At 42.4% G+C, this 25,806-nt stretch overlaps 1 protein-coding gene across 1 annotated transcript in view; it reads right to left on the reverse strand.

The window, feature by feature from the left end:
- ADAMTS2 (ADAM metallopeptidase with thrombospondin type 1 motif 2) overlaps positions 1 to 25,806 on the reverse strand; it is a 187,866-nt gene that overhangs the window by 36,869 nt on the left and 125,191 nt on the right. The window contains exons 4-7 of the mRNA XM_063349132.1: positions 24,126 to 24,328; positions 12,190 to 12,273; positions 2,243 to 2,399; positions 1,234 to 1,339 (exon numbers count right to left, since the gene is read on the reverse strand). Of these exons, the coding sequence (XP_063205202.1) occupies positions 1,234 to 1,339; positions 2,243 to 2,399; positions 12,190 to 12,273; positions 24,126 to 24,328 (550 nt within the window). The remainder of the gene's footprint in view (positions 1 to 1,233; positions 1,340 to 2,242; positions 2,400 to 12,189; positions 12,274 to 24,125; positions 24,329 to 25,806) is intronic.

The following is a 25,806-nucleotide window of genomic DNA, read 5'->3' on the forward strand; positions in this document are numbered from 1 at the left end:
AAAAAAAAAAAAAATCACACTTTAGCTTAATTTGCAGTTGTAGACAATTCGTTTGCATGGAAAAAAAAGAAGCCACACTGCAAGCTAGTTTAGACTGGCTGCTGCTATTGCCCAGTAGCAATCCCGCATTGTTCAAATGTGAAAAAGCCTGGAAAGTGTTGGGTGATTTCTAGAAAATTACTCCAAGGTACACATATTTTTAAATTTCTTTTTGGCTTTATTATGAATATATTTTCTCCTTCCCTTTGTTAGGATCTTATATTGCATTTTTTAATGAGCACTGTTTGACTAACATGGGCGATATCTGTCCATAATTTAAACCAAATTAACAGATGGGGGCTGAATATGATTTGAGGGATTGGAAACATTCTTCAGTGGTATCTCTTTTAAGACTCACCGTGTACTCTTTTTAATCATAATTCAAAAATTCTGGAATCAAATATCATCTGGGTATCAATTCTATGTCCCTGCCTAATTAAGACACATTTACAGTGAGATTCAATAAACTTGGGCAATTTTTTTCATTTAATGCACTTAATAATTTCTGATACAACAAAGAGAAAAGGGCCTGCAGGCTTTCTTAGGGAAAACAGAATAGATTGAAACTCTTCAGAAAAAGCCTTCTGGGAACTGTTGTTCTACCAAAGAGAAAATGGGAATCAGTGGGTGTTCTCTGAGAACAGGGGAACCAAAATGCGCTGGGAGAAACCAAAGCTTTGACAACTCCTGCCTGGGCATTGGTTCTAATCACATCATTAAGCAAAATGATTGCATTTTTTATACGAAATATTTAGAACACTTGTAACCTCAGTGCTCGGCACCCTGTTTCGATACACTATTGTATCCTTTACCAGCAGTAACATATACAGACAATGTGCTTATTTAATACGGATTGTTTTCAAGGATCATGTATCCCACTGACTCAATTAATTCATATTTCATCATTATGAGTGCTTTACATTTCCACCAAGAGACTATAATACATCATTCAATCTACTCTCACAGCAGCTCTGGAAGGTGTTTTGGTATTAGTTCCATTTTCCATTTGAAAATACCAAAATATAAAGCTGACTTAAGATCATAAAGAAGGCCTTGAGAGAGCTGAGATCTGAAGCCAGGGCTGACCCTGAATATTGTTTCTTAACAGAAATTGCATCTTTCCAATATCATTGGTATTTGTCGGTAGCAAAGACATTATTAGGTAGGACGCGGCACGTCCACAGTTCTACTCACACATGTCCAGTTTCATGAGCCACCACAAATGCAGATGAAAAACCATCTTCATGGTTGAGAGTGCAGCTTCGGACAGGATGACACATTCCAGTGACTGGAGCGTAGCCTGTGAGAAATACCGTGTGTTCCAGAAAATGAGCGAGTATGGAAAGGCAGTGCGGTGAGAAGCTCTAGGACAAGCATCTGTTTGCTGTTGTGACACAAATATAGTCAAAGAGGTCCTCTCAAGAGACCTCTGCCCCCCAATATTTAATAATCTGCTCCCTCATCTACAAAACAGATGAAACCAGCCTGTTGAACAAATTAAAACTATATTCCTGGCTCACCAAGAAACCGTTGTCACCTCTAGGACCATCCTGCAATTGCCTTCTCCAAACTCATGAGGCAAAGGGGAAAAGGACACCACACGCTGCTGTGTTACAGCTCACGAGCAGCTCGGTGCAGTTACAGCCCTCGGGAAAGGCGCGAGCAAAGCCCCAGCCCTGTGCTGACAACCCGGATCTGGCCAACCCAAAAGGAACGGGAGAGCTCTGAGGTTTATCGCCTCCAGTGAACAAACCCGATCTCACAGGAGGCAGAGCCCTGAGAAAAAGGAAAAAGTGGACAGGACTTGGCCCTGCTGTTCCAGACCTCTCCATAACAATATTTCTTGGCAATCCTGCTGGAACACGGCAACAGCTTTGGAGACCTTTTTAAACACACAATCTATTCTTTAATCTTTGGGCATTTTTCAGGACTGTTTATATAGGGATCCCATTCGCTTGGCTTCAGGAAGAGCAAAGAAATGATCCAATACATTATCCCACCAGTAAGAAAAGATAAAATAATAAATGAAACAGTTACAACTGGAAAGGTTTGTATGCAGAGCTCCTGGGGAAAGAAAAGGTTGACCAAAACTAAGCAAAAGATAAACAATGAAACTTTGCATAACTAGCCTTGCTAAGTGATAAACGCAAATGCTGCTCAGAAGCCTCGACATTTACAAAACAAAACCTGATGAACATCTTACCTTGCATGCCGGATGGACCAAAATCCTGCCTTGTGAGGAAGATAGCATGGTCATGATACTCTGCATGCCCAGTGTCAGGTTTCTGTTGCAAGTAGGCCCAGCGACACACGTTCTCCAGACTTTGCGAAGGGTTCCCAATCTCTATCAGACTCATAGACTGTATATACACAAGTAAAAAAGACACCAATAGTTATTGATTAAAAACATCGCTGTTTTTGTTTCCCAACTTGTTCAGGCACTTGAACAAGCATTCCATGTCCATTAAAAGTCTGTTCTTAATAAAGAGACAATTACACTTCAGAAACAAATTTTACTGGACCAAGAAAGTAAGAAAATAGCTAAAGTTCGCAGTTAGATTAAATGCGATTTCCGCATTTAATGAAATCTAAGATATAACAAAAGAAAAATAAAAAGATGTAACAGAAGAAAAATAAAAAGATGGGTATTTTAATGGCAAAACTGATAGTGTATCGGGCACTCTGTGTTGTTATTTCTATGCCACCCCAGCACCAACCTGCAGCATCACTTGCAGCTGGATACAGTTTCCGATGGAGACCACGTCCCTCTTGGGACTCAGCGGCTGTTGGCCAGTGGAGGCTGACCCAGCGTGGGGAAGGGTAATGCCTCGTGGCCAAGGGAAACAAACAGCAACAACGGCAGACGGCCAGCACTCAGCCCTGGTTCATCAGCCACTTTTGCCGTGAAACCGAGCTGTTGGGGCTGTTTTGTCAGACTATTTAGCACTACTGGATGTTTCAAGTGTAAAAACTAAGAAACTAAGCATACTTTTTTCAGCTGTGTACTCTCAGAAATGGACTTTCCCAATGACTGTCTCTTAAAGTGCATTTTCTTTATCCCATTCTATATCTGAAGATCATTCAGAAGGTAGCACACGTAACTTCCCACTCTCCCAATAAACCGCACATTACAGGGGTGGTGCACCTACACTGCTTAGCCGACTCTAATGAGCCAACGTGTGTTAGGTGCGGTGCAAAGGATAATTCTCTTGAACAAGAAAGAGCACAAATTTTAAAATCCAACTACTATATTTATCTTTTTTTGAAATAGCGCTTTCTTAAGAATTCCCAGCTAATTCTACTTAATACTGTGCATTGCTCAGACTTAGGAAACCTTATCGTATGTGGGATGCTATAAAATGTATGACTAATTGACCCATCCCAGGCCTTCCAGGATTTGTAAGAACTACATATGTGAACCCTGGCTTTTCGTTTGCAAAAACTATATTACCATGACGACACTGTAATCATAACACAAACCACTACAATTTAGATGCTATACTGTACTGTAAGCATTTGTCATTCCAAAATACTTAATGTACAGCAAAACCTAGCCTGGGCCAAAAATAAGAGAGAAGTAATATAGTTTGTGTTTAAACACAGATGTATTTGACGTGTCCCCTAATTGAGTGCATGATGGAGTACACAGAGTATTGACTATATGAAAAAGAAAATCCTCAAAGGGTTGTGGAAGAACAACTGGAATTGATAAAAGAAAAGTCTGCCAAACTGAGGTCTGATTTTGGCAAAACTGGGATATTACAATTCTGCAAATGTTCAGAAAAACAAATTAATAAACCAAATAGAGGCACAGTTTGGATTCTGATACCACTGTGGAATGAAAAAGTTGTAATATAATCCCACGCTGGAGCATACTGCTTCCAGCCATAATTCCCTTAGAAACTGAACTAATAAGTGTATTTAAATGGTGGGACAGTTGTGGCGCCTTTATTGCATCTTTGTATATTTACAAGAACAGACTTAAACAAACTCTGAGTGACTATTACAGGGTAAAAACCTGGCTCTTCAAGCAAAAATACTGTTCAGTTAAGCATGGTTTGACCATTCTTGAGGTCTTTAGTAACATCGATCAGTGGTAAAACAAAAACAAACAAGCAAACAAACAAAACCCCTATTTTTATCATCTCCACCTCGTTCCCATTTCTCCAAAGCTTCACAGGACAAATCAATCCTTTCGAGGAGCTCAGTGAGAAATCTTACTGGCTGATTCAAAAAGCGAAGAACGTTGTAAAATGAAGTTGAAAAATCTCAAGTCGTGTATCGTTTGCTAACAGACCTCCTCCTGTACATTCTACCAAATGACAATCATCACTTTTTAAAAGGAGAACCAACTGGCTAGTGTGAAGCATTGAGGGGGTTTTTGCATCCATCACACTGGAGAAAATTAAGAAATCCCTTTGGCATAAGAAGGGAAACTGAGAACACACAAGACTAGAAAACATGTTTCAACTGACGGACTGATTTCTTTCCCAATGACACAATTTTACATCAAAAACGTGGCACATGTAAAATTGCGCCTTACTGTTCTTTCAGTTGGGAAACGAAGCATCCAGTAGGACATCAATTATGTTAAGTGTCCGTGTGCTACAGATATAAATAGCAAGTTGAGGTCCTGTGTTGGTGAGGAGGATTTCCAAAGAGTAAGAGGAAAAACTCAGTCTACCTACTGAGTACTCAAAGTCCACTGAGCACTCAAATCATCTGGCCACTAATTCCTTGTCTTTCTTCACTGTAACGTAGCAGTCTGAAAAGAGAAACGCACTGGATTCCTAGCAAATTTTCACCTGAATTCCCACTTCCTGAAATTTGTCAAAGACTTTCAAATCAGAAAGGCTCCAACAGTACTAGTAGTGAATACCGCATGGCCAGGAAACCACGGACCCGGGGTCCGAGACAATTTCAGCGTGCTACGCAATTGCACTGGTTCAGACCAAAGAATGACATAAGCCACAGCCCTCTCCTGAGAGTAGACAATGGGACGCCCAGGGAAGGGAATTAGGGGAGTGCAAGTATAGAGTAGTATTTGCCTCCAAATAACCTCCAAGGCTCCAGTTGTCTTTGGATTAGAGATTTCCTGAGCCAGACATATCTTTATACTGCATTTTTGTTCACTTTTTCAGCTGCTTCACCTTTAAAGATAAACGTTGCTGTCCTGCAAGAAGGGAGCTTAGGAAATCGTGGGACCAGGCAGAGCTTGTTACTAGACGGGGCAGATGTAATATGTTTTGGAAGGATGTTGTCCAAAAATTTACTCTTGTAGAGATATCAGATAACACTTGACAATATTTTCTGTTGGAAGTCAACGGGGAGCTTTCATCAGACTCAGAAAAGCCCAGCCCCTTATTAAATGGACAAAGCGAAAGGAGAAAGAGGAAAAGAAATTAACTGTGTACAGTAATAAGGACTATAAGAAAAGATAAAATCCCTCTTTGTCAGATTGCAAACAGAAAGTTTGGGGGTTAGCAGGCTGCATACGGAGAAGAGGTATAGGTGTTACTGTTGGCCAGCAAAGGGCCCACACTGCCAGGAACATGCAGGTCCTGCAGCTGGCTGGGAGCTGAGACCTGGCTGTGAGTGACCTCTTTCCAAACAGGACAGCAGGCCTGTGGAGAGCATTACTCAGCTGATCAGCAGGAAAACAGCCAATGGAAAGAGAAACTTTCCTTCTCACAGCAAGAAAAGCAAAAAATCTGCGGGCATTTCAGAGAACTGCTGATGGAAACAGATGGAGATGCTGGCCAAGAAGTGGAAAGGCCTCTGCTGGGAGAACTTCCCCCATGTGAGGGGACACCCTAGAGGGTTACGAGGACAGTCTGCCCTAGAGAACCAGCCACAATCCTTGCTCTGGGAAACTCAACATCCATTAATGTCTTCCATTTTCCTTCTTTTTTTGATTTTGCCTTCATTTCTTCTCTACTCTCTTCCTTCTTAGATGGAAGCAGAAGAAAAAACTAAACAAAAATAGAAGACAACTGAGTTGCAACTACCATTCATACAAAGAGGCAAAGCAGGGCAGTAAGAAATGGTTGAAAGTCTTTACTACGTAGATTCAGAGGCCTTCAAGCCTTCTTTCTGGCCTGTCTTGCCTTTTGGGAAGTTACCAGTGTGACATTCTGTTCTCTGTTACGAACACTCTGAAGAACAAGTCATTTATGAAGTCAACTGGAAGGTCCTTCAAATACTTGTGGAGATTGCTCGGAAAGTACGAAATGTTTCAAACTTTTTTAACTGTTTTAAATACAAAGTTATCTTAGAAGAAAACTGCAAATTTTGTCTATAGTCTACCCAAACTTTTAAAGGAAGTTCAAGCTGCCAGTACACGTGAAAGACACACTGGTATCACACGTAGAATGGCAGCTTTCCTTAACCAACTGTTTTATTTGTCTGCCACTTGGCATAACTGGGTACAATTTTGCAGTAGCGTTGATGAGCAGGTACTCGATGCTAAGAACACAAGAAATTTAGGCTGGTCAGAAGCCTGCAGGAAAAAGACCTTTCCTAACTCATCCATTAGGTGGTGCTCCAAGAGTACCAACGGAGAAGGCTTTGCTGCTCTTCAGTAGCTCCAGAAGGAGCAGAAATATGCTTAACTTGATAGCCTACAAACTATGGTAGCAAAAGTTGGACCACAGCAGCGCACACATTCAGGAAACAATTTAACATATGACTTTCCCTTCTTGAATGTGTAAAGTTTCTGCAAAACGCACTGTTTACATTGCTTCTACTTGGCACTTCTGTTGTTCATTGTTTATTGGATTAGATCATCTATATTCTTCTCTCATTCCAAACAAGACAAGCAAAAAGTAAATACATACAATTATTGAGTGTCCATGGTAACTAAACTAACAAAAACAGCTCATTCAGCAAACTGTCATTTTGCATTCAAAGGATTTGTAAAGCCTTCTTATGGCAGCAGTTTGTAAACATTTTTCAGTCTCTAGATCTGTATAAATGTAAGCAGATCAGGAATACAAAGTACTGTTTATGCTATCAGCCAGCTCTACACTCTCCAAGGTCCCAACAAAACACACTCGGAAATTATAAGCTATGAGTCTAATACAATAAATCAAGCAATTCAACAATTTACCCATATAAAAAATAAGAGGGACAATATCTCCTTTCATCTTTATCGCAGCCCTGAACATATGAAAACAGTGCGAAAATATGAACAGCAGCCAAACTGCTATCTAATACGTAGGTCCTGGCCTTGCAACTCTGTCTGGGCAGAATTGGTTACTGGAGATGGCCAAAGGCTGGGGTGAAGAATTCCATCTGCAGACAAGTTTGTATAGCACCCTGCAAGATCAGGGCTTCATTCCTGCTGATGCTCTCAGGTCTTCTACATCTGCCAATGTCATCGGAAAACTAAGATAATCAACTCACATTAGTGACCTTCTAAGCTTAGGGGGATCTCGTCAATGTATATAAACACCCGTTGGGTGGGGAGTAAAGACAATTGAGACAGCTTCTTCTCAGTGGTATCAAGAGAACGGCCAAGCGGCAATGGGCACAAACTGAAATATAAGAAATTCCATCTAAATGCAAGAAAAAAACTGTTAAGAATGTCACTGTAGTTCTACCATAAGAGTGACCAAACATTGGGAAAGGTTGCCCAGAGATGCTGTGGAGTCTCTTTCTTTGGAGATACTTAAAACCCAGCTGGACAAGGTTCCGAGCAACCTGCTCTAGGTGACCATGCTTTGAGCAGGGGGGTTGGACTAGATTGATGCCCTGAGGTCCCTTCCAAGCACAGCTATTCTGTGACCCTAATGTACAGCTAAGGACCCCCTTGCCTTATCAGGCACTGCTGCTCTCAGCCAGAGTCTTTGCCTTTTCCCAGGACAAGCAGAGATGAGTGGAGCACTCATCCCTTTCCCTCCAAACAGGGTCAACAGCAAAATGGTAAGGATGGACAACAGGTTTAACGGGTAAACCTGGCTTGTCTTTCCACCTCAGCTGTGTCACCTGTGCTACCCTCTGGGAAACAGAGAGAGGAACCTTGCTCAGACTGAACCACCACTTTCCAGCCACTGAACCGAGAACATCTTCCCTGCTTGCATCAAGCTTAGACATGAAAAGGTCGGATGGCAGAGAGAGAGAGAGCACCATTTTATGAAAAGATCGAAGGTAAAATCTTGTCCCAGATGAAGACAGCAGGAGCTCTGCTAACATCTCAGACATACACAATTGAAAAATTCTTCTCAGTTGACCAGTCCTGTCCTATGAGACTGTAGGCATCCACCTCATACTACCTTCTTCCTGAACTTAAGGCCATTTGGGTTTTCTTCCCACCCCTAATCTTTTTGAAAGGATCTCTGCCTTGGGGGTGAGGTTCCTCTTTCAATTTGACCAAGTTAACACATGGCCAGAGCACAACGATTTGTTCTGGGGCCAACATAGGTTTATAGCCAATATTGGTTTTCTCTCCCTACTGGTTGCCATCCCAGATGCGTACAACGCAGACACAGCAATCCGCAGCCTATCCCACCCTGTTCCAGTATGAATATGGGTGACTCGAGCTGCGTATGTTGCTCCAAAGGAGAATTCAGGGGTGTCCTGCACTGTCACATTCACATTTCCCGAGAAATAACCCTCAAAAATCCTCAGGTGGCTGCACTTATTGAAACCCCTGCAGTTCCTGCAGAAGTCTTTTTGACTTTTTTTTTTTTCATTAATAACTGTCTTAATTACACCCACCCCAGCTAACGTGTGCGCGTCTCTCTGCCGCTGTGCAAGGGCAGCTCATCCGCACACAAAGTCACCATTGTCGATGGACAGAGCGTGGGGCTGGAGCCAGGAATTTATGAGGTCTTATCCCCGGCCTGCCAGTGGCCTTCCGTGTGGCCTTGGAAAATAACACTTAACGTCTTTGTTTTTTTAGCTGTAAAATGGGAATAAAAATCTTTATTCATCCACCTCAAAGAGGCGATGAGAGGATTTTATGCAGTGCTCAGGATTTAAATGTTTCCAAACAAATTTTATAATAACCAGTCAGGGTTTTTGAATCCATTCTCAGCTCATCTCTTGCCACCTCCTCTGCACTTGGTGATAGTGGTTGCTTTGCTTATTCCCCTGAGCTAGCTGGATTACAGAGCTGTTACAACCGAAATAGGTCTAAATGGAATAATTTGCCCAAACGTTGAATTATATTCATCGCAAATGTATCTGCAGTTTCCAAAATTTAGAACCAATCTTCCTACTACTGAAGGCAAAAAAGCAGAAGTGAGCCAGCTCATCTTTTTCCCATTTAAAGACAAATGCACCGCACGTACACTGTTTACTTATTTGCAGTATCCCTCGTGACTTTGGGAGGTAATGTAAAGAAAATGCAGAGAAATGCTTGGTAGCTTCCGAAGCCACCACAGATATGGAGCAGCCTTTGCAGGACGCATTTTTCTATCCTATTGATGGAACTGGTAAGTGAGTGGGCAGCAGCCAGGCATGGTCAAAGCCTTCACATCAGCCCCTCTGGTACGTCAGATGGAGTTGTTCTTTCGTTTGAAGGACTAAGGGAAAAGTGAGGAGTCAGGAAAGGGCTGGTAGCTTCAGCACACCTCCCCCAGCCACAGCACAGCCAGACATTGCCCTCCCCGCGAACACACCAGCCAGCCTCCGGTTCAGAGCTGGTAACTTACACGACGTGTTAATTCAGTAAAAACATGTCAGATCTTTTGAATTTGCCCCTGAAGTAATTTCAACATGTGATCACCGAGGAACATCTTCCATTTTTTTTTATCTTACCAGGGCAATTAATGCAATTACTGAAATTATGGAAACTTTTGAATGTACAGTTGCCTGTGTTTGAAAATATTAAAAAATAAGTACATTTCAAGGAATGGAGTAGCTTCAAGCAAGAATCACTGGAAAGCTGGTTGCTATGCAACTCAAGTATTGTCCATATTACTCTTATCAACAGATGACATATTGTATAAAATAATATAATCCTCTTTCAAAAAAACCCACAATACAGTAGAGGGCTGTTCAGGGGTGGAGAATTGGCAATAGCTCAGAGTGCTGTCATAAACCTGACACTGATGGTACATACTTCATCAATTACGGAACCATAATGTAATTATTATGATTATTTAAATGGCACCCTTGATAATATATATAAATTGCCTACAAAGAAACAAACGGATCTGAAGAGATCAGCTACATGCTTTCAAAAGAAATGCTGACTCAAACAAGACTTGGAGAATATTTTCATACTGTGAAGCCAACCAGGCTGCTTCATTCATGCACTGCCTTAGCTTGAGCATGCGCCCTTCCTTTTATTATGTACTTTGAATACATATTCCTAAAAATTCTTAGTGCTGGTGCGTTTTAGTGGGATAGTAAAATATTGAAGGATTTGTTCTAATTCCTCAGAACAAGTCCAGAAAGTAAGAGCTATACACCTTCTCTCTCTGCTTTTCTACTGCTAAATAATCCCAACCCTCTGAAGAGAAACCTCCTCACCTTCTACTCCCTGGCACCAGTCCTCTGATCAGGGGCTTTAGAAAGATGAACATAAAAAAGTGTATTCTTACGCAGCCAGGGCCTCCACACCATCAGGTGGAGCAGCTCTGAAATTGTATCTTTTACATTAATTTTACTTTTTTCAGAAATCCATAAATTGCCAAATAAAGATTCTTAAGATGAAGATTCTATTGTCTGCCATCAGAAAGCCAGCAGAATTTATCAGAGTTCAGACTGGTGCAGATTTATAGAGCTAAAGATGACACACATAACAATTACGAAATACTTATGAAATAAGGACAGCAACGAAGTGACTAGCCCATGTGCTAATTCTGCTGGCTTCTACCACTACTGCAATATCAGATTTTTATGAGAATTATTAGTCAATCTGCAATCCCTCAAATTGCTGTCATTACAGCAATCAGAAGGATATTTCATTTATTTTGTAATGGAATGTTAACTACACACACCGTGAACTTTCGATCACAAAATGGCAAATGTGACCTTTTTTACCTTTTATTTTAGGTCGCACATGTGATAAAGCTTATCCAAAACTACGCCACCTACATCGCTGCAGGAGGAGCAGAGATCCATCAGTGTGTTTAGTTCTCAGACGGGGAAGCTCCAATAGAACAATTTATCCCAAATCCAGGTAACTGGTCTCCAGCAGAGTCCAGACTGAAACTCGGAGCTCCTTCATCTGCACCAGGGATGAAAATCTTTAGCTGGTGCCAAGGAGGGTAAACGGGTCAATGCCAGTGGAGCTTCACCACTGACACCGTCTGTGCTGGCTCTTCCCTGACCGCATTTCAGCAACTCGCATGCACACACACAGGGTCCTCCGGAACCCAGGTTTATTCCACGAACATGCAAATGCCAGCAACTCCAATCACCGAAAAAGGGACATTCAGTTTTAACACTCTGCTTTGAGCAGCTGGGCACGCTGCTGTACTGGAGAGCACTAAAATTGCATGCCCTTAACCAAAGCATTTATCAACATACTTGAAACACCCTGCTCCTGTTTCCACAGAATTTGATGTTGATTTGGCAAAAATAAGACACAGGTACTCAGTAGTTCAATACTTTTGAAAACCATTTAGCATCTCATTCCTCTTTACCCGAGTTTTGCCTGCAGTTGTGGTTTTGCCCTTACATGGAAACAGCAAGGCAAGACGGGGTATTCTTAATTACAGATCTGATCTGCAGAGCTCTTGCCTTCTGGCCCCTACTCCACAGAATTCGCACTTAACATTAAGCACATGTGCAGTCCCACTAATGTTAAGCACAGGTTTAAATGAGTCCTAGGCATGAGGCTGTAGCCCTCTTGCAGAACTGTTACACACAGTTCTACCACATCACCTCGTGTTTTCTTTAGGAACCAAAATGTTCACTACATTTCACGGATTATTCCGAACAAATCTGAAAAGGTAGACTGCCAGAGCTAAGCAGCAACTTAAAATGACACGGGGAAAACCCAGAAGAAATCAAAATTCTTTGAAATGTGAAGTTCAAACACATACAAACATAGAAGTTCTTTATATTCATAGACTGGTAAGGACAATGTATGAATTAAAATACAAAACCAATACATGTCACCAGTAACTACATTGTTCATAAAAGACTGAAGTTCAGAGATATTGATATCCTCCATTTCAATTAACCTTTGCTTACCTTGCCGTAGCTCAGCAGGATTATCCTCACCAAGACAACGTTAATGTGAGCACCCAGGGACTCATCATGATAAATTTCATTAACCTGGAAAAGAGTTCAGCGCTTTAACCATGATGCTGGCAACAAGTAACTATGAGAGCAGTGACACAGCAGTACCTTTTATGCACTGTCATTAAGCCAAAGATCACTTTGTGATCATATATTAAATGGGGAAAATTCCACTGATGTGAGAGGGAAAGTTTTCTTTTCTAAACTCCGCTGTAGCCTCCCAACAGGTCATAAATCAGGAAATCATTTAAAATCAGAGACTTCACATTAACAGGTATTTAAGTGCCAGCCTAAATGGATTTCTAAATATCATGGTGCACCTACACGATGCAGCTGAACTGACCCAACAGCCACTGCTGCTAAGAAGGAAGACTCCCAGCTCCTCCCTACCCCATCCCAGCTGTGTGTGCCCGCTGGAGCCCCGAGCACAGAAATCCAAGCAAAATCCTGAATAGCTCTGTGGGCAAGACCATGCCTAGGGAAGGGACGAGCGAGCAGAGGGAGAGGACCTCTCTCCTGAGAGCCATCTGCTGGATGAGCTCAGCTGCACCCTGTAACTCTCCCATCTGGGACCCATCACATCACACTCTGACGAGGGGATACACCTCCCTCCAAAAGCCCGGTCGGCCACATGGGCTGGCCTTATTGTGTGTCAAGACTAATCAACGTTAAACTTTGCGAGCAGAACAAAAGCTACAAAACGCCAGCAAATTAAAAACTGCCTTCTTTTTTATACCAGAGCTACGTAACTGAACATGCACACAGGGACATCACCCTAGGAGCACTGAAAAGAAAACTGTAAATATTTAGAATAGATAATGAAATGTGGATGTATAAAGATTACTTAAGAAACACTGCTACAAGCAAGCTAGGCTAATATTAACTGTTCAAAGAGGCTGATTCAGATGGCATCATCTTCGGTGATGAAGACTGCATGAGACCCAGGCAAATGGCAGGGGTTTAGCTTTACAAATGAGAAGAGGCAGATGAGATTCCCTGCAAGGCGAGTGCCTTTCCTAAAACCTCCTCCCCTTGGTAAAGGTTGCACCAAACTGGACTGCTTTGCTGGCTGGACCTAAATTTAATTTATTCCTGCAAAACAGATTAATTACTACAAGCTAATAAGTAACTTTCAGACAACCTTTCATTAGAAACACAGTAAATAATGTCCTGTTTCTTCAATCAGCCCCAGTTTTAACGGCCCATCTTTTATCTCTGTAAAAATCATTAAAACTAAATACAACAGTGTAGGTTTTGCTAAGCAATCCCCATTGCCATTTTAAAGTGAATTTTAATTCATTTTATCAGTATTTTTGGAAAGAAGAGCCTCATTTTATGCCTGGTAAAAGTCCAAGTGTTCGAAAGTCCCGAGCGTCCTGCGCCGATGGTAAGGAGATGGCGAGGCTGAACCGCGGCTCCAGGAGCGGACTCACACCCTGCAGGGCATCTGCCCGGGCACCTGGGGAACGTGCTGGGGGATGCTCGGGATCCAGGCTCGTTACCGGCTGATGAGCAGCTCCTTGGCTGGCTGATGGTGGGCAAGGAGCCCCTGGCTACGACTGGCTTCAGGGGCCGCTGTTTTCATTGCAGCGTAAAGTAGCTGATCTGTTCAGATCTGCTTGGTAAACAATACCTCTGGGAATCAGATCGTTTATTTGCACATCTAAATAAGACTTTAGAAGACTAACTTTATATTCCTGCATTGAAAAAATCTTCTATTTTGAGGACCGTTACTGAATACAGATTATAAAAGAGGTAAGGTATAAACATGCATTTTGCTTTACAAAAATTCTTTCTTTTCTGGAAAAAGACCCCATGTGTTGTCAAGGGAGGCAAGGATATTAACGTGCCTCACTCTGTGTAGTGGGAAGAGAGCACACGCATCAAGGATACGAGGCTGAAATACACTGTAAATTACCTATACATGAAATGAGTACTGAACAAAACCTCCTGTGTATAGAGGAGACAGTAAACACAGCATGTAAATAAGTATTTAATTAGTTCATAAAGCATAATCCAAATTGCTGCACACCGCTCTCTCATTAACTTCCAGAATTTAACCTAAGCCTCTCTCTAACAATAGTTGAGCAGCAGAACAACTGTATCGCTCTTGCGTGCCAAAATGAAACTTGGCTTGAAACCGTTGACGGAACAGAGCTGAAACACTGTTTGACTGTTCATGCAAATGACATCTAACAAACAAACTGTGAATGAACAGAAGAGCACAAGCACGGTACAGAGCTGCCTGGCTCTCCTGGGATACCGGATTTTCTGCAAGACAGTGGGTCAATTCAAAGCTCCGGGTCTTGGTTTCATTAATAAGGATGAGTCCAACCCCTCGTCACACAGCGGCTGAATTGAACCCTCTGCGCCTTTCTCCAAGCTAAACTGTGGCTTTACTAGTAGTGTCTCACTGCACGGAGATAATACGCTGAAATAGATGCTTTTCTTTTTTTTCAGCATGGTCTAAATTACACCTATTTGTTTCAGGAAGTTATTAAAGAAATGAGATCCAAGCAACTGAATGTTGTGCTCTCCAGCATTCGTGAAAAGCGCTCACACCGAAAGGCCTCCGCAGTCCCTAGCTCAGAGTCTCGAAATCTCCACCTGCCATTTCAACAGGAAAGTTGAGAGATAAGCTAATGCAGTTCATACAGGGCACAAAATGACCAACCAGCCTGCGGAATCAGAAAGCTCCAGGCTCTCATCCAACACAACTGCTGAATTAGGTGACGAAATGTTTGTTTCAAAGCACAGATAATCAGACAACGGATATATACGTTCAGAGGTCTGTGTAATAAATACACATCGGTGTGAGAATGATTACACAGTACTTTTACAGCACTGCATCTCCATGTACTTCAGGAGGACATCCTGGTTCCTATCAACACAATTAAACATCAGAGTGGATCTCCTGTTTGTTCCTAGTTCAGTAAGTCTAAAATTATGTTGCTGCGCAGGAAGAGAAGAGTGCACAAAGACCATCCCAAAATCACAGCTCCTGAACTGAAGGCAGTGAGGATTTTGCATTAAGTCTTGTCAGATGCCCTGCAGTGAATCAGCGTTCACAGAAGGTGATGAAGAAGGCTGGGTAAATCTCAAGGAATTCAAAGCACGGTGAAATACTGTAAAGAGACTTTCATCAAGCTATTGTAGTTCACAAACTATTTTGGGATAACTTTGGTTTATTTTTCTGGGATATTTCAATCAAAGCAAAACATCCATTTCTATTTAAAGTTTCTGTTTAGAAATGAGGCTGGCACAGATCGGTGCTACATCAGAAAAACAAAGACTTTCTTTCTTTCTTTCTTCTGTCCCTCTCTGCTTATTTTATAATTCTGCCCTGAGCGAGTTTGAAGTCAGCACAGTAAGCACGTAGAATACATCAAAAAACTTCAATTAAAGACGAGCTAAGCATCTGTGAGATGCATCGTGCTTTGTAAAAGAAGCACTGCAAAGTTGTTATTATTGAGCAAAGCGGGGCCCGATCCTAAAAGGGAATTTTGAAAACTGCTGTAACACAAATAGTAATAAACAGCCTGCAGTTTCGCTGGTTTTGGTGCAGAGCGGCTTCCCTGCTGATGTAGCTGGTAGGATTTATAGGGAAAGTCAGGTGGTTCCCTCAATCTCTAACTAAACCAACACGCAACAGGAGAAAGAATAATCTGCATATTTTGGCAAGTCATTGGCAACCTCATTCGTGCAGTTTGAAGGAGTTCCCAGCTTGCAAAGTTTGGTAGTATCTGCTATGCAAAAGACAGCCCACTTCATCACAAGGCGGCTCCGTCCTGCTGAACCATAAATCAGCTGAACTCGTCCCGAGGCTCATCCTCTGCGGCTCCGTGCACGGCACCGTACGCTTGGGTAAGCACCGCTTCCTCGGGCTCCCTGGGCACGCATCCCTGACGGACATCTCATAGTTTCAACCCCTGGCTACCATCAACCTCAAACGGATCTGACCCAGCTACCGCGGCCATCAGAAGGCTTATCTAACTATCTGGAGAGGGCACAATACAAGATGCAGTTTACACATCTGGCTTTTCAGCCACCACAAACTGCTGATCCATCCAACCCAATTAGGCTGCTCTTTAATCACCCAACGTCCTTATGTAGCTACTGTTGCAGAAACTACCGATGGCTACATGCTCTCAGGCAGAGCGGGGACCACGGGCGGATCTCTGCCAGAGCGACAGCGGAGGAGCTGGAGAGCATCAGCGCCTTCCCCGTGGGATGGCAGAGCTCCTGGCAAGCCATTGTTTGAGCCCAGCCTGAGATGCAGCTCATTCATCAGATCATAATTATCTGCAGCAAAGCCTCGGTGCCTGGTGGGCATCCAGTGATTGTCTATTTCTGTAAGAAACGGCTGGTTTGAATTACAGAATAGGAACCAGAAATGTCATGGTGGATACTGAGCACAAACTTTTGTAATCTGACCCTCCCAAAAGCACTCCCCTCTCACTTTATTTTTCTGTGCTCCCACTTCAAACGCCACTATCCTCTTCGATTTTCATCACCTCCTTTATGCTTTTGAAGATCCCAAACTAACATTTCTAACATTCCCAAAGCTTCATCCTAATCCCACAGGAATAACACTACATCTATTCCTCGGGTGGATAAACTATGGTCACATAGAAAGTCATCAGGCGAAATCCAGGGCTCCCAGTCTCCCTTTCTAGTCCTTACAAGGCATTTCCTCATTTCCTCAGAGAGGAACTCTTTTTTTCTGCAATCTTTGTTGAGCATCACAAGGAAAAAAGAATAATGAAAGCACACAACACACATGAAACTTAAAGGTCAAACTGTGATCTCAGATTTGGAAAACATCTATCATTCTGCTCAAAACCACAGGCACCAGGCAGTTTTAGAAGAGCCTGGCAATGTTCATTATGAAATGGAGAAAAGGATCTGGCATTTTGTATACAAATACGAGGCCGAGTCCTGATTTACCTTCCCTGGTGCGAGAGTCAGTAGATGTTACCAAGTCCAAGTTAGCTGCTTCTGATCAAAATGAAAAACATTCCCCAGAGCAGATGTGTTGGCAAGGCACTAGGTAGCTTCATGTTACGGGTCTCTATCTCATCTTTGACTGTAACGTTGGCTTTAGAAAGGTCATAGACTTTGTTTTCTGACTTCATGACTAATTTATTTTCCTTAGTTCCTCCCTCAGGCTCCTGGAACTCCTCATTCTTGCCCACAAACCACTGCTCTGAGAAGTTTCTCTAAACACTATAAATTGCCTTTGCACCAAAAGACTTAGTATTTGTTTGAATTACTGTCTCAAGATCACTTTAATGAAACCAACTATAGTATCATAAAATAAATAAGCAGATTCATTTATTATGCTAATACAGGAGACAGGGGTGTGGTGTCAATGGAATAAATATGGTGACCTCTTCAAATCTATGTGGTTTGGTTAAGAAAAGCATCCAACATTGGAAAGCTGATACTAATTACCCGTACTCCATCACACAAACCACACTGTCACGACTCAAAAGTCCCTGACTGCAACCTTTATGGCTAAAGTTCACATTGGTATTTGGAGTAAAGGAAAAAAATCTATCTTTTAACCGTAATTACACTGTACCTCAAGGATGGTACCAACACCTGTGTGACACTCTGTGCTATGTCCAGAGCAGCAAGGCACATTCCAGTCAGCAATAATGATAACGCTCGCCTAATTGACACTGGAAATAATACCCCTGTGAAAATGAAGAAAACCTGGAAGAGTTCAGAGAGGGCATTTCCTGCGGGATCTCCTGAATGCCCAACCACAACTTCCACTGTAGTGTGGCAATCAAGATAATGAACAAAAATAATCTCCTGAGGCCTCGTCAGAATCTGTTGCTCTCACTAGTCACAGCTACTGGTTTATAACGAACAGTCTAAACATGGAGTTAACTCACATACATAGATTTAAATTTTGAAACAAGCTGTAATTCAACTATTGACAGCTGAAGTTCCTCAGACGAATAGAGCCGGACTTGCATTTGTTATTTGTGGAACTTCTTACAGCTAGCTCACATCTGAAGAGTACACATTGAAATAAACTGATTTGAAATAATGAGTATTGGTGCTTATGAATTATTTCATTTTTTTAAATCCAGTCAATTCTATATTACTGAAATATCCTTTCCGTCTACAAACATGCTTTTTAGTTTAAAAAGCATGCTTCTGAATACAAGGTGCACCGTTACTTCAAAGTATTCAATCATCACTTTCTTTTTAACAGCTTGTATTAGACATGCTTTCAGGTTTCCGTCCACCTGCCAGTTAGAAACCGATGGCATTTCTGCCCTTTCCTCTCATTAGGGACTGGCTGTTCTGTACCTGCAAATCTTCATCCCTCATCAGCCAGAGCTACGAAAGCAGAAATCTCATCTATAACAGTAGTATCATGTACATCCTATTAAAGAGGATGGATAACATATTCAAAAGTGCCTCAGGGCCACAATTTCAAAGACATGTGTAGCGCTGAAAGATGCAGGTGAAAGACTCCAGGGACTTTCCAAAGCCCCCAGCTGCATAACTCCCATTGATTTCAGTTATTCAAATGAAAAGTTGTTTAATGTATTTGTTCCGGAGCTGAAGTTTCACTTAAAGTCTGGGAGAGACATAATCCCATGGGCTCATTTTTAAAACTGATTCTCACTGATTTCAAAGGCAGGTAAATGACTAAATACTCAGATAAGTCTAGTCCAAAGTGAGGTATAAATCCTACTGAGGGTCTACCTCCCTTTGCAGTAATGGCAGTTAGGCACCTATCTACTTTGAGGAGATGGGTTTTAGCATCGCAAACATTTTGGCCGTATATAATCATAGATAATCATAGAATCTTCATGGTTGGAAAGGACCTTTGAGATCATTGAGACCAACCATACACACACACAAAAAAACCAACCAACCAAAAAAAAACCAACCTACAATCTCTGCCACTAGAGCATGCCCTGAAGTGCCACATCTAGACGTTTCTTAAATACTTCTAGGGACGGTGACTCAACCCCCTCCCTGGGCAGGCTGTTCCAGTGCCTGACCACTCTTGCAGTAAAGTAATTCTTCCTAATATCTACTCTAAACCTCCCCTGCCACAACTTCAGACCGTTTCCTCTGGTCCTGTCATTATTTACTTGGGAGAAGAGGCCAACACCCACCTCTCTCCAACCTCCTTTCAGGGAGTTGTAGAGGGCAATGAGGTCTCCCCTCAGCCTCCTCTTCTCCAAGCTAAACATGCCCAGCTCCTCCAGCCTCTCCTCACATGCCCTGGTCTCCAAAGCCCTCACCAGCCTGGTGGCTCTCCTCTGGACACGCTCCAGCACCTCAATGTCCCTCTTGTACAGAGGGGCCCAGAACTGAACACAGCAGTCGAGGTGAGGCCTCACCAGCGCCGAGTACAGAGGCACCATCACTTCCCCATTCCTGCTGGCCACGCTATTCCTGATACAAGACAGAATGCTGTTGGCCTTCTTGGCCAATATCCATTACACAGATGTAACAGAGGCTCATCCTTAAATACTGCAATATCACATCTATTACCGCAAAGGAATGGAAACAAAATCAAAGGCTTTTGCCCCTGAAAATTGTCCAAAAATCAAAAAATGTACATACTTTGTAAGCAAATTCTTCCAAAAAATATACAAGGATGACAACTGCCAGGATTAGAAGATGAGATAGTCGAGGAACTAAGGAATAGTGTGGAGGAAGAAAGACAAAAGATACAAGAAAAAGCTAAAACAGGGGCCTCACTGGGAAAAAACCCCACAATTTGAAGAGGAGCATGAAAGTTGAAGACTTAAAGTCAAGACAGATGGAGACAATAAATTCAAAACCATTTGCAACTGAGCTTATTTCATGAGACTTTGCTATTTTGAACGGCCAAAATATTCTAAGTTCACATATTCTATCTCTGCCTGTTTAGGAAGTCTGCTTTGAAGATACCCATCCTGGATGTCACCCTAAACACAGGACTGTAGAGGCTGAAATGTTCACCAATCAATACTTCAGGGCCAGCCAGGTAAAGGTACTGGCGAGTCCCAGGTCTGCTGCTCTTCCACAGCCAACAAGCAAATGTCCTGCTTAGTCCTGAAAACTATTTTAAAGCGGGTTATGAAACTATCAGAGAATTTCAGCCCCAGGGCTGGCTACCACCAACACCCACTTTAGCTCACTAACGCCCATTCAGCACCCTGCTCCTCCTCCCGTAGCATCCTGTAGTGAAATCCTTTTGTTTCCCAAGGAACAAGATAATTCTCCAACGCCACTTTTAGCCTCGTGTTTTTCTAATACTTGTATGAGCAAATAAAATCCCTGGGATTTTTAGCCACCTTCTTGCTGAAATTAAATTACCTTCCATGTTCTCGAGTAAACTACAGAGCTGCAAGCTACCGCCCAAATATCTCTCCTCTGTTGCAATGCTCCTGCATGCTATAAATACAAAGTTAATTTGTGCAATGTGTGGGCTCACGCTTGGAAATGCAGAGGGCTGTGCAAGCTAATATCCTTCCCAGGAAAAAACACAGCATGACGTACGAAAGAAAATGGTGCGTGCAAGAGGCAGCCGAGGGTCTCTAAAGCGAAAACAATGGCATTTTTTCCAAAGATGGGCTGAATGTCCCGATGGTGCCGAGCAGAGAAAAGAGGGGATGTCAAGAGAAAGCAGAGTTTTTGTATGAGGAAATAACTGGAGGATGAAAAGGGGGTGGCAAGAGGCCGAGCTCACTGCGGTGAAACGGCTGGCGTACAGTCAGGCGATACGTGGCTGCAGCCCAAAGTGTTAAAAATCCTCTGGCGTCTATCACCATTCGTTTGGGACTGACTTCATTTCCAAACTTTGGGATAAATACTAGCACAGCCATTCAAGATAGCCAGGACACCCGGCCCCTGTTCTTTCTCACTTTATGGCTTTTAGGTGTGGACTCTAACACATCGCTTAAGCGGCACGAAACAGATTTACTAAGTCATTGCACTGGGCTTGAAAAAAATACATTGTTTTGATTGGGTTGGTGGTAGGGTTCCACCCAGGATCCCTGGGAAAAGTTAATTAAGGATAACTGCGCGGGGCATCACACACAGCGAAATCAAGCAAAGCGGGGAGAAGCAGCCGCACTGGGAGTTGCGCCTGGGAAAGTGATTCCATGCCTCCAGGACACGGGACATAAGGCGGGATTCACCTGGGATTTATATCATTTTTGAAACCACAGAAATTCAACTGTTTGATCACCCTCTCATCTCCAGTAAATACTTCCACTATTTTATTTACTTACTATGCATTCTTTGATTTTATGCTTACTACCTTGTACGAAGCTAATGGATTTTATGCTTACTGCCTTGTCACTATACAAAGCTAATTGACTGCATCCATAAAACCAGCAGGGTACACAACACAATCTGATGGTTATGGTAGGATCTTCCACCAGATTTAAAAAGAGAGCTGGAATTTTTTGTAGCTGTCTTCTTTTTCAGCTACCCTTGGACCTACACATCTCATTAGAAACATACTGTCTACACGTGACCCATAACAACTAGAGACCCCAAGGCTTTTTATTTTGGGCCCATTTTCTACCAAAAAAAAAAAAAAAGAAGGTAGGAGAGAGGACAATGGGGGAGTCACTGTGTGCATTTCAGCAAAGGAGACCAAAGCACTGGTCTACACAGAAATTCACCTTGCATCCATCCAGCAATGAGGGCAAGAGCTGGAGGAGCTGCCAACTGGAATTACGCTGCCGAGGGGAAGGGGAAGGAGTTCTGCGTTGTGATGTCCCTCAACACGATGCAGGTCCCCAGCACCGCCTGGTATCTGCAGTAACAAACCGCTCTTGCCTCTCTATACTGGAGCAACACTTAGACAGCTGGAAACAGACCTGGTTACCAGCACCCATCCCTCTGCTAAAATACACTCTAGCAACCAGCCGTGTTTTGAAGAAGGAAAGAAAAGGACAACACTGATGACTGCCAAAGACTACCCAGAGCCTCCTCAAGAGGCCCTGTGGATTTCAAACAGCTCCTCAGACCTTGGACACAAGGCAAGGGACACATCCTTGGTCCCCAAAAGAGATGTTTCCACCTCAGATCTCCCAACAGAACAACTACTGCCTATGCCACGAGCTGCTACCGCCCTGTGGGTACGCTTACACAGGCTGCACTTTCTAAACCACTTGCAGAGACAGCATGTTTAAGAGTCGTCATTTCTTACAATTTGTGTGTTGGATGGTTTGCTAAAATTAGGAAAAACTATATTCCAGAGCTGGAACATTTATGGCTTCTTTACCATTACTGTATATTTTAATTCTTAAAAATAGATTTAAGTGACATGATAAGTAGAGAGTCCAGTTTAATCTGTTTCAGCCCGTTTGCCACATTCCTGGTTTGGCCCGTTTGGCTTGGTAAGTTAGAGATGTAGAAAACCATCTGTTTCACTGTAGACTTTAAGCCTCAGAGGAAACAAACCACACAAATAAATGAAATTCACTATGTCCCTTCTGTTAGAATCTCTGTATTTACAGCCATCAGAGCAGACACTAAATATCCTATCGCTCTAATGTTAGTGCAGATTTTTAACTATTTACAATACTGTTATAAAAAGTCAGTGCAACTGAATTTATATCACACCAGGGATTTTTTTTAAATTGTATTCCACCTCTCATTTAAAGTGAAAAACAGTGACATTCTACACATTGTTAAAGGAATGTAATAAAGAAAGAAAAAAACAAGCTTCATAATTAAAAAAATATATCTTGGCAAAAATACATCCCAGGCAAATGTACATAATAGCCTGGATTTCTGTCCAGGTACCTGCCTTTACGGTTTGTAATGCCAAGAAGTCAGCTACAGACACTCATCCTCTTGACATGACTGTAAACTTCAGCAGTCATACTCTATTTGTCAAAAACAGAGCAGACCTACAGGTTTTTACTCAACAATATTTCACTTAGAACATACACTCACTGAACCTGAAGTTTTTACTGAAGTGCGTTTTATTGTGAAAAGAGTTCTAATCCTGATGAGAATGAGAAGGAAGAAAGTCATCCCCAAATGAGTTGCCTGGGAAGGGGGCTACCCCTCACTTCCTTTTTCTGGCCAGAAGAATAAAACGTATTTTGATTTTGATCTATAATAGAGATGATTTTTCAAAACTTGATCCTTTTCCCACAAAATAGAGTCTTTGCTTACTGACCGGGGTACTAGAGGGCTGCTGTGTCTGCTGCGCTGACATTTAGAAAGTAGAAATGGTTCTTTCACATATAATATTCTCTAGTGTTTCCTTTCATCACTACCACACTATACAGTCTGTGGCACCGACAATGGTTCTGAAGATTAAATATTTGACTAAGGAAACCTAAAGATGTCACTCATGGAGTAAATACTAAATCAATGTAACAAAGTTCAGTGATGTGCTGCAAAACATTTTACTGCAGGCTGAACAAGGAGTAGGCAGGTGGCCTGCGACCTAAAGTGGTTGTTGAAGAATCAAAGAATTTAACTGAGTAATTTTAAAAATGTATAAGCCAATTGAAGTTTCTAATAGAACCTTATTTGAAGACAGTTCTCCAAACCATGCTCTTCAGCAGGGAGCTTAGGTTAAGGGAATATGCATCTGAAATGTAATGACTTCCAAGAACCTAAGCGCCTGACCCTGTGCCCCCAGCCACCAAAGCACATAAGGAGGACTTTGAACATTTCAAGAGTCCCACAGTCAGCTTCTTCCTCGGCCCCTTTTTCTTCTTTTCCTTCTCCCCTTTCAGCTTTTCTGAAAGTGGCCTGGATTTTCCTCCTAGAATTATTTTATCCCCTGCCATGAGAAAAATCTGTTATGTCTTATTCAAATGGCTACAGCAACCTACATTCGCTGTCCCTTCAGTGCCTTCCCACAGCGCGGTTAGCGGGGTTGTACTCACAATGTTCATCAGGGTCAGCAGGTACTTCTGAACATGTTCTTTCCCATGGAATTGAACAACTGAGTCATCAACCCCCAGAAGGACTTCAATGTTGTAATCATCGTCCGTCGCATGCCTTCGATAGCGCTGCCTCGATCTATGCACCTGGTCTTCAATAAAGCTCAACGCGCTGTCGAGACTATCCAAATTAGTGAGGTTAGCCGCTGAAATCAAACAGACAAATGAGTTATCAACCAAGAGAGGTTCAGGCTTGGGTCTCAGCTAAGCTGGTATAAATTTGAAGTAGCAGCATTTGTTATGTTCCGTGTGTTATATAACAGCATTACTTTCACTTAATGTCAATTAAAAATGACCTAAATGAGAGAGAAATCTGACCCAAAAGATTTTCACTTTGCAAACTAAAAGCAATACTTTCTACAAAGTAATATCGTGTAATAACGGCAAGGCCAAAAGGATAGCAAGTCATACCAATGTCTTGAGAAGAATGGAGATGTTCACCGTAAAAATACTTGTTGCTTAAAAGTACTCGTAACAAAAATGCACCATTCAGGGGTCCTGTGCTACCAAGGACATCCTCCATTTCAGAACCACAATTAAAGACAGACATCACACTTCAAGATCTGATCTTAGTGCCCACAGAATCCTATTTCAAGGCAAGCGCAGTTGCTAATACAGCCTTTTTCTGTCCAGGCAGGTAGTAACAAACCAGTCCCTCCCGCTTCAACACATTAGCTCCTTTCCTAGATACATGTAATTCAACAGTGACAACATGGATCCTCTTTATCATTACAGCTCAGGAACATGTTTTAGATGAGAAACCAATTAATTTATAGCTACGTTCACAATTTTTTAAACAGCTTTTCATCCTTCATTCTCAATTTGTCATGTCACTTTGCATTGTTGTATGTCAAAGACCAACCCATCAGGCACCATATAGCCAATTTTATTACTAACGATTTCTAATAGCCCCTGAGATATGAAAAGCACGTTCTCTGACAGGACAGGATACAGTTAATGCGGCACCTACGTGGCAATAATTAACATGAAAATATGGAATCTTGACATTTCACCCTATAGAATAACAATGATTAGCATTAATATCATTATTGTCATTTGCATTACAAGAGCCCTGGAAGCCCCAACGAGAACCTCTTGATTTCAGAGAATGTCAGGAAAAGACTTGCTCAGAGGGGTGACGAAAGGCAGCCAGAGCACCGTGGATTGATTAAAGGCTCCCAGTGCTTAGTTCAGAGAAACATAATAGGAAGCGAAGGGAGGAAGCTAAAGCCATCACCTTCAAAGAAGAAATAAGAAACAACTCTTGGAAATGTTACAAAAGTGGATTCTCCATCTTCACTTATTGAAGTTTTCACATCAAAACTGGCTGCTTGGGAAGGGATGAATGAGTCACCAGATCACTGGGCTCATTACAAGAACATCTGTGCTCTTGCCTTGAGACCGCTGCCCCGGGCTGCCACTTGAGCAGGTCCCAGGCAATGTGCAGCCCAAGCAGAGCGCCCCCCACAGCTCCTCACCATGGTGACAACAACGTACCAACCTGTACAGCCTCCAGCTGCCAGGAGGGACACACACCCAATGTCCCTGGTCCCCACCGCCACGTTCCTTACTGCCCTGTGCTTCAGACTGTGCCTTGTGCATGCAATGCCCAAGCTGGTGAGAT

Source organism: Chroicocephalus ridibundus, chromosome 11 (assembly GCF_963924245.1).
Source record: "Chroicocephalus ridibundus chromosome 11, bChrRid1.1, whole genome shotgun sequence".
In the NCBI taxonomy this organism is placed as follows: domain Eukaryota; kingdom Metazoa; phylum Chordata; class Aves; order Charadriiformes; family Laridae; genus Chroicocephalus; species Chroicocephalus ridibundus.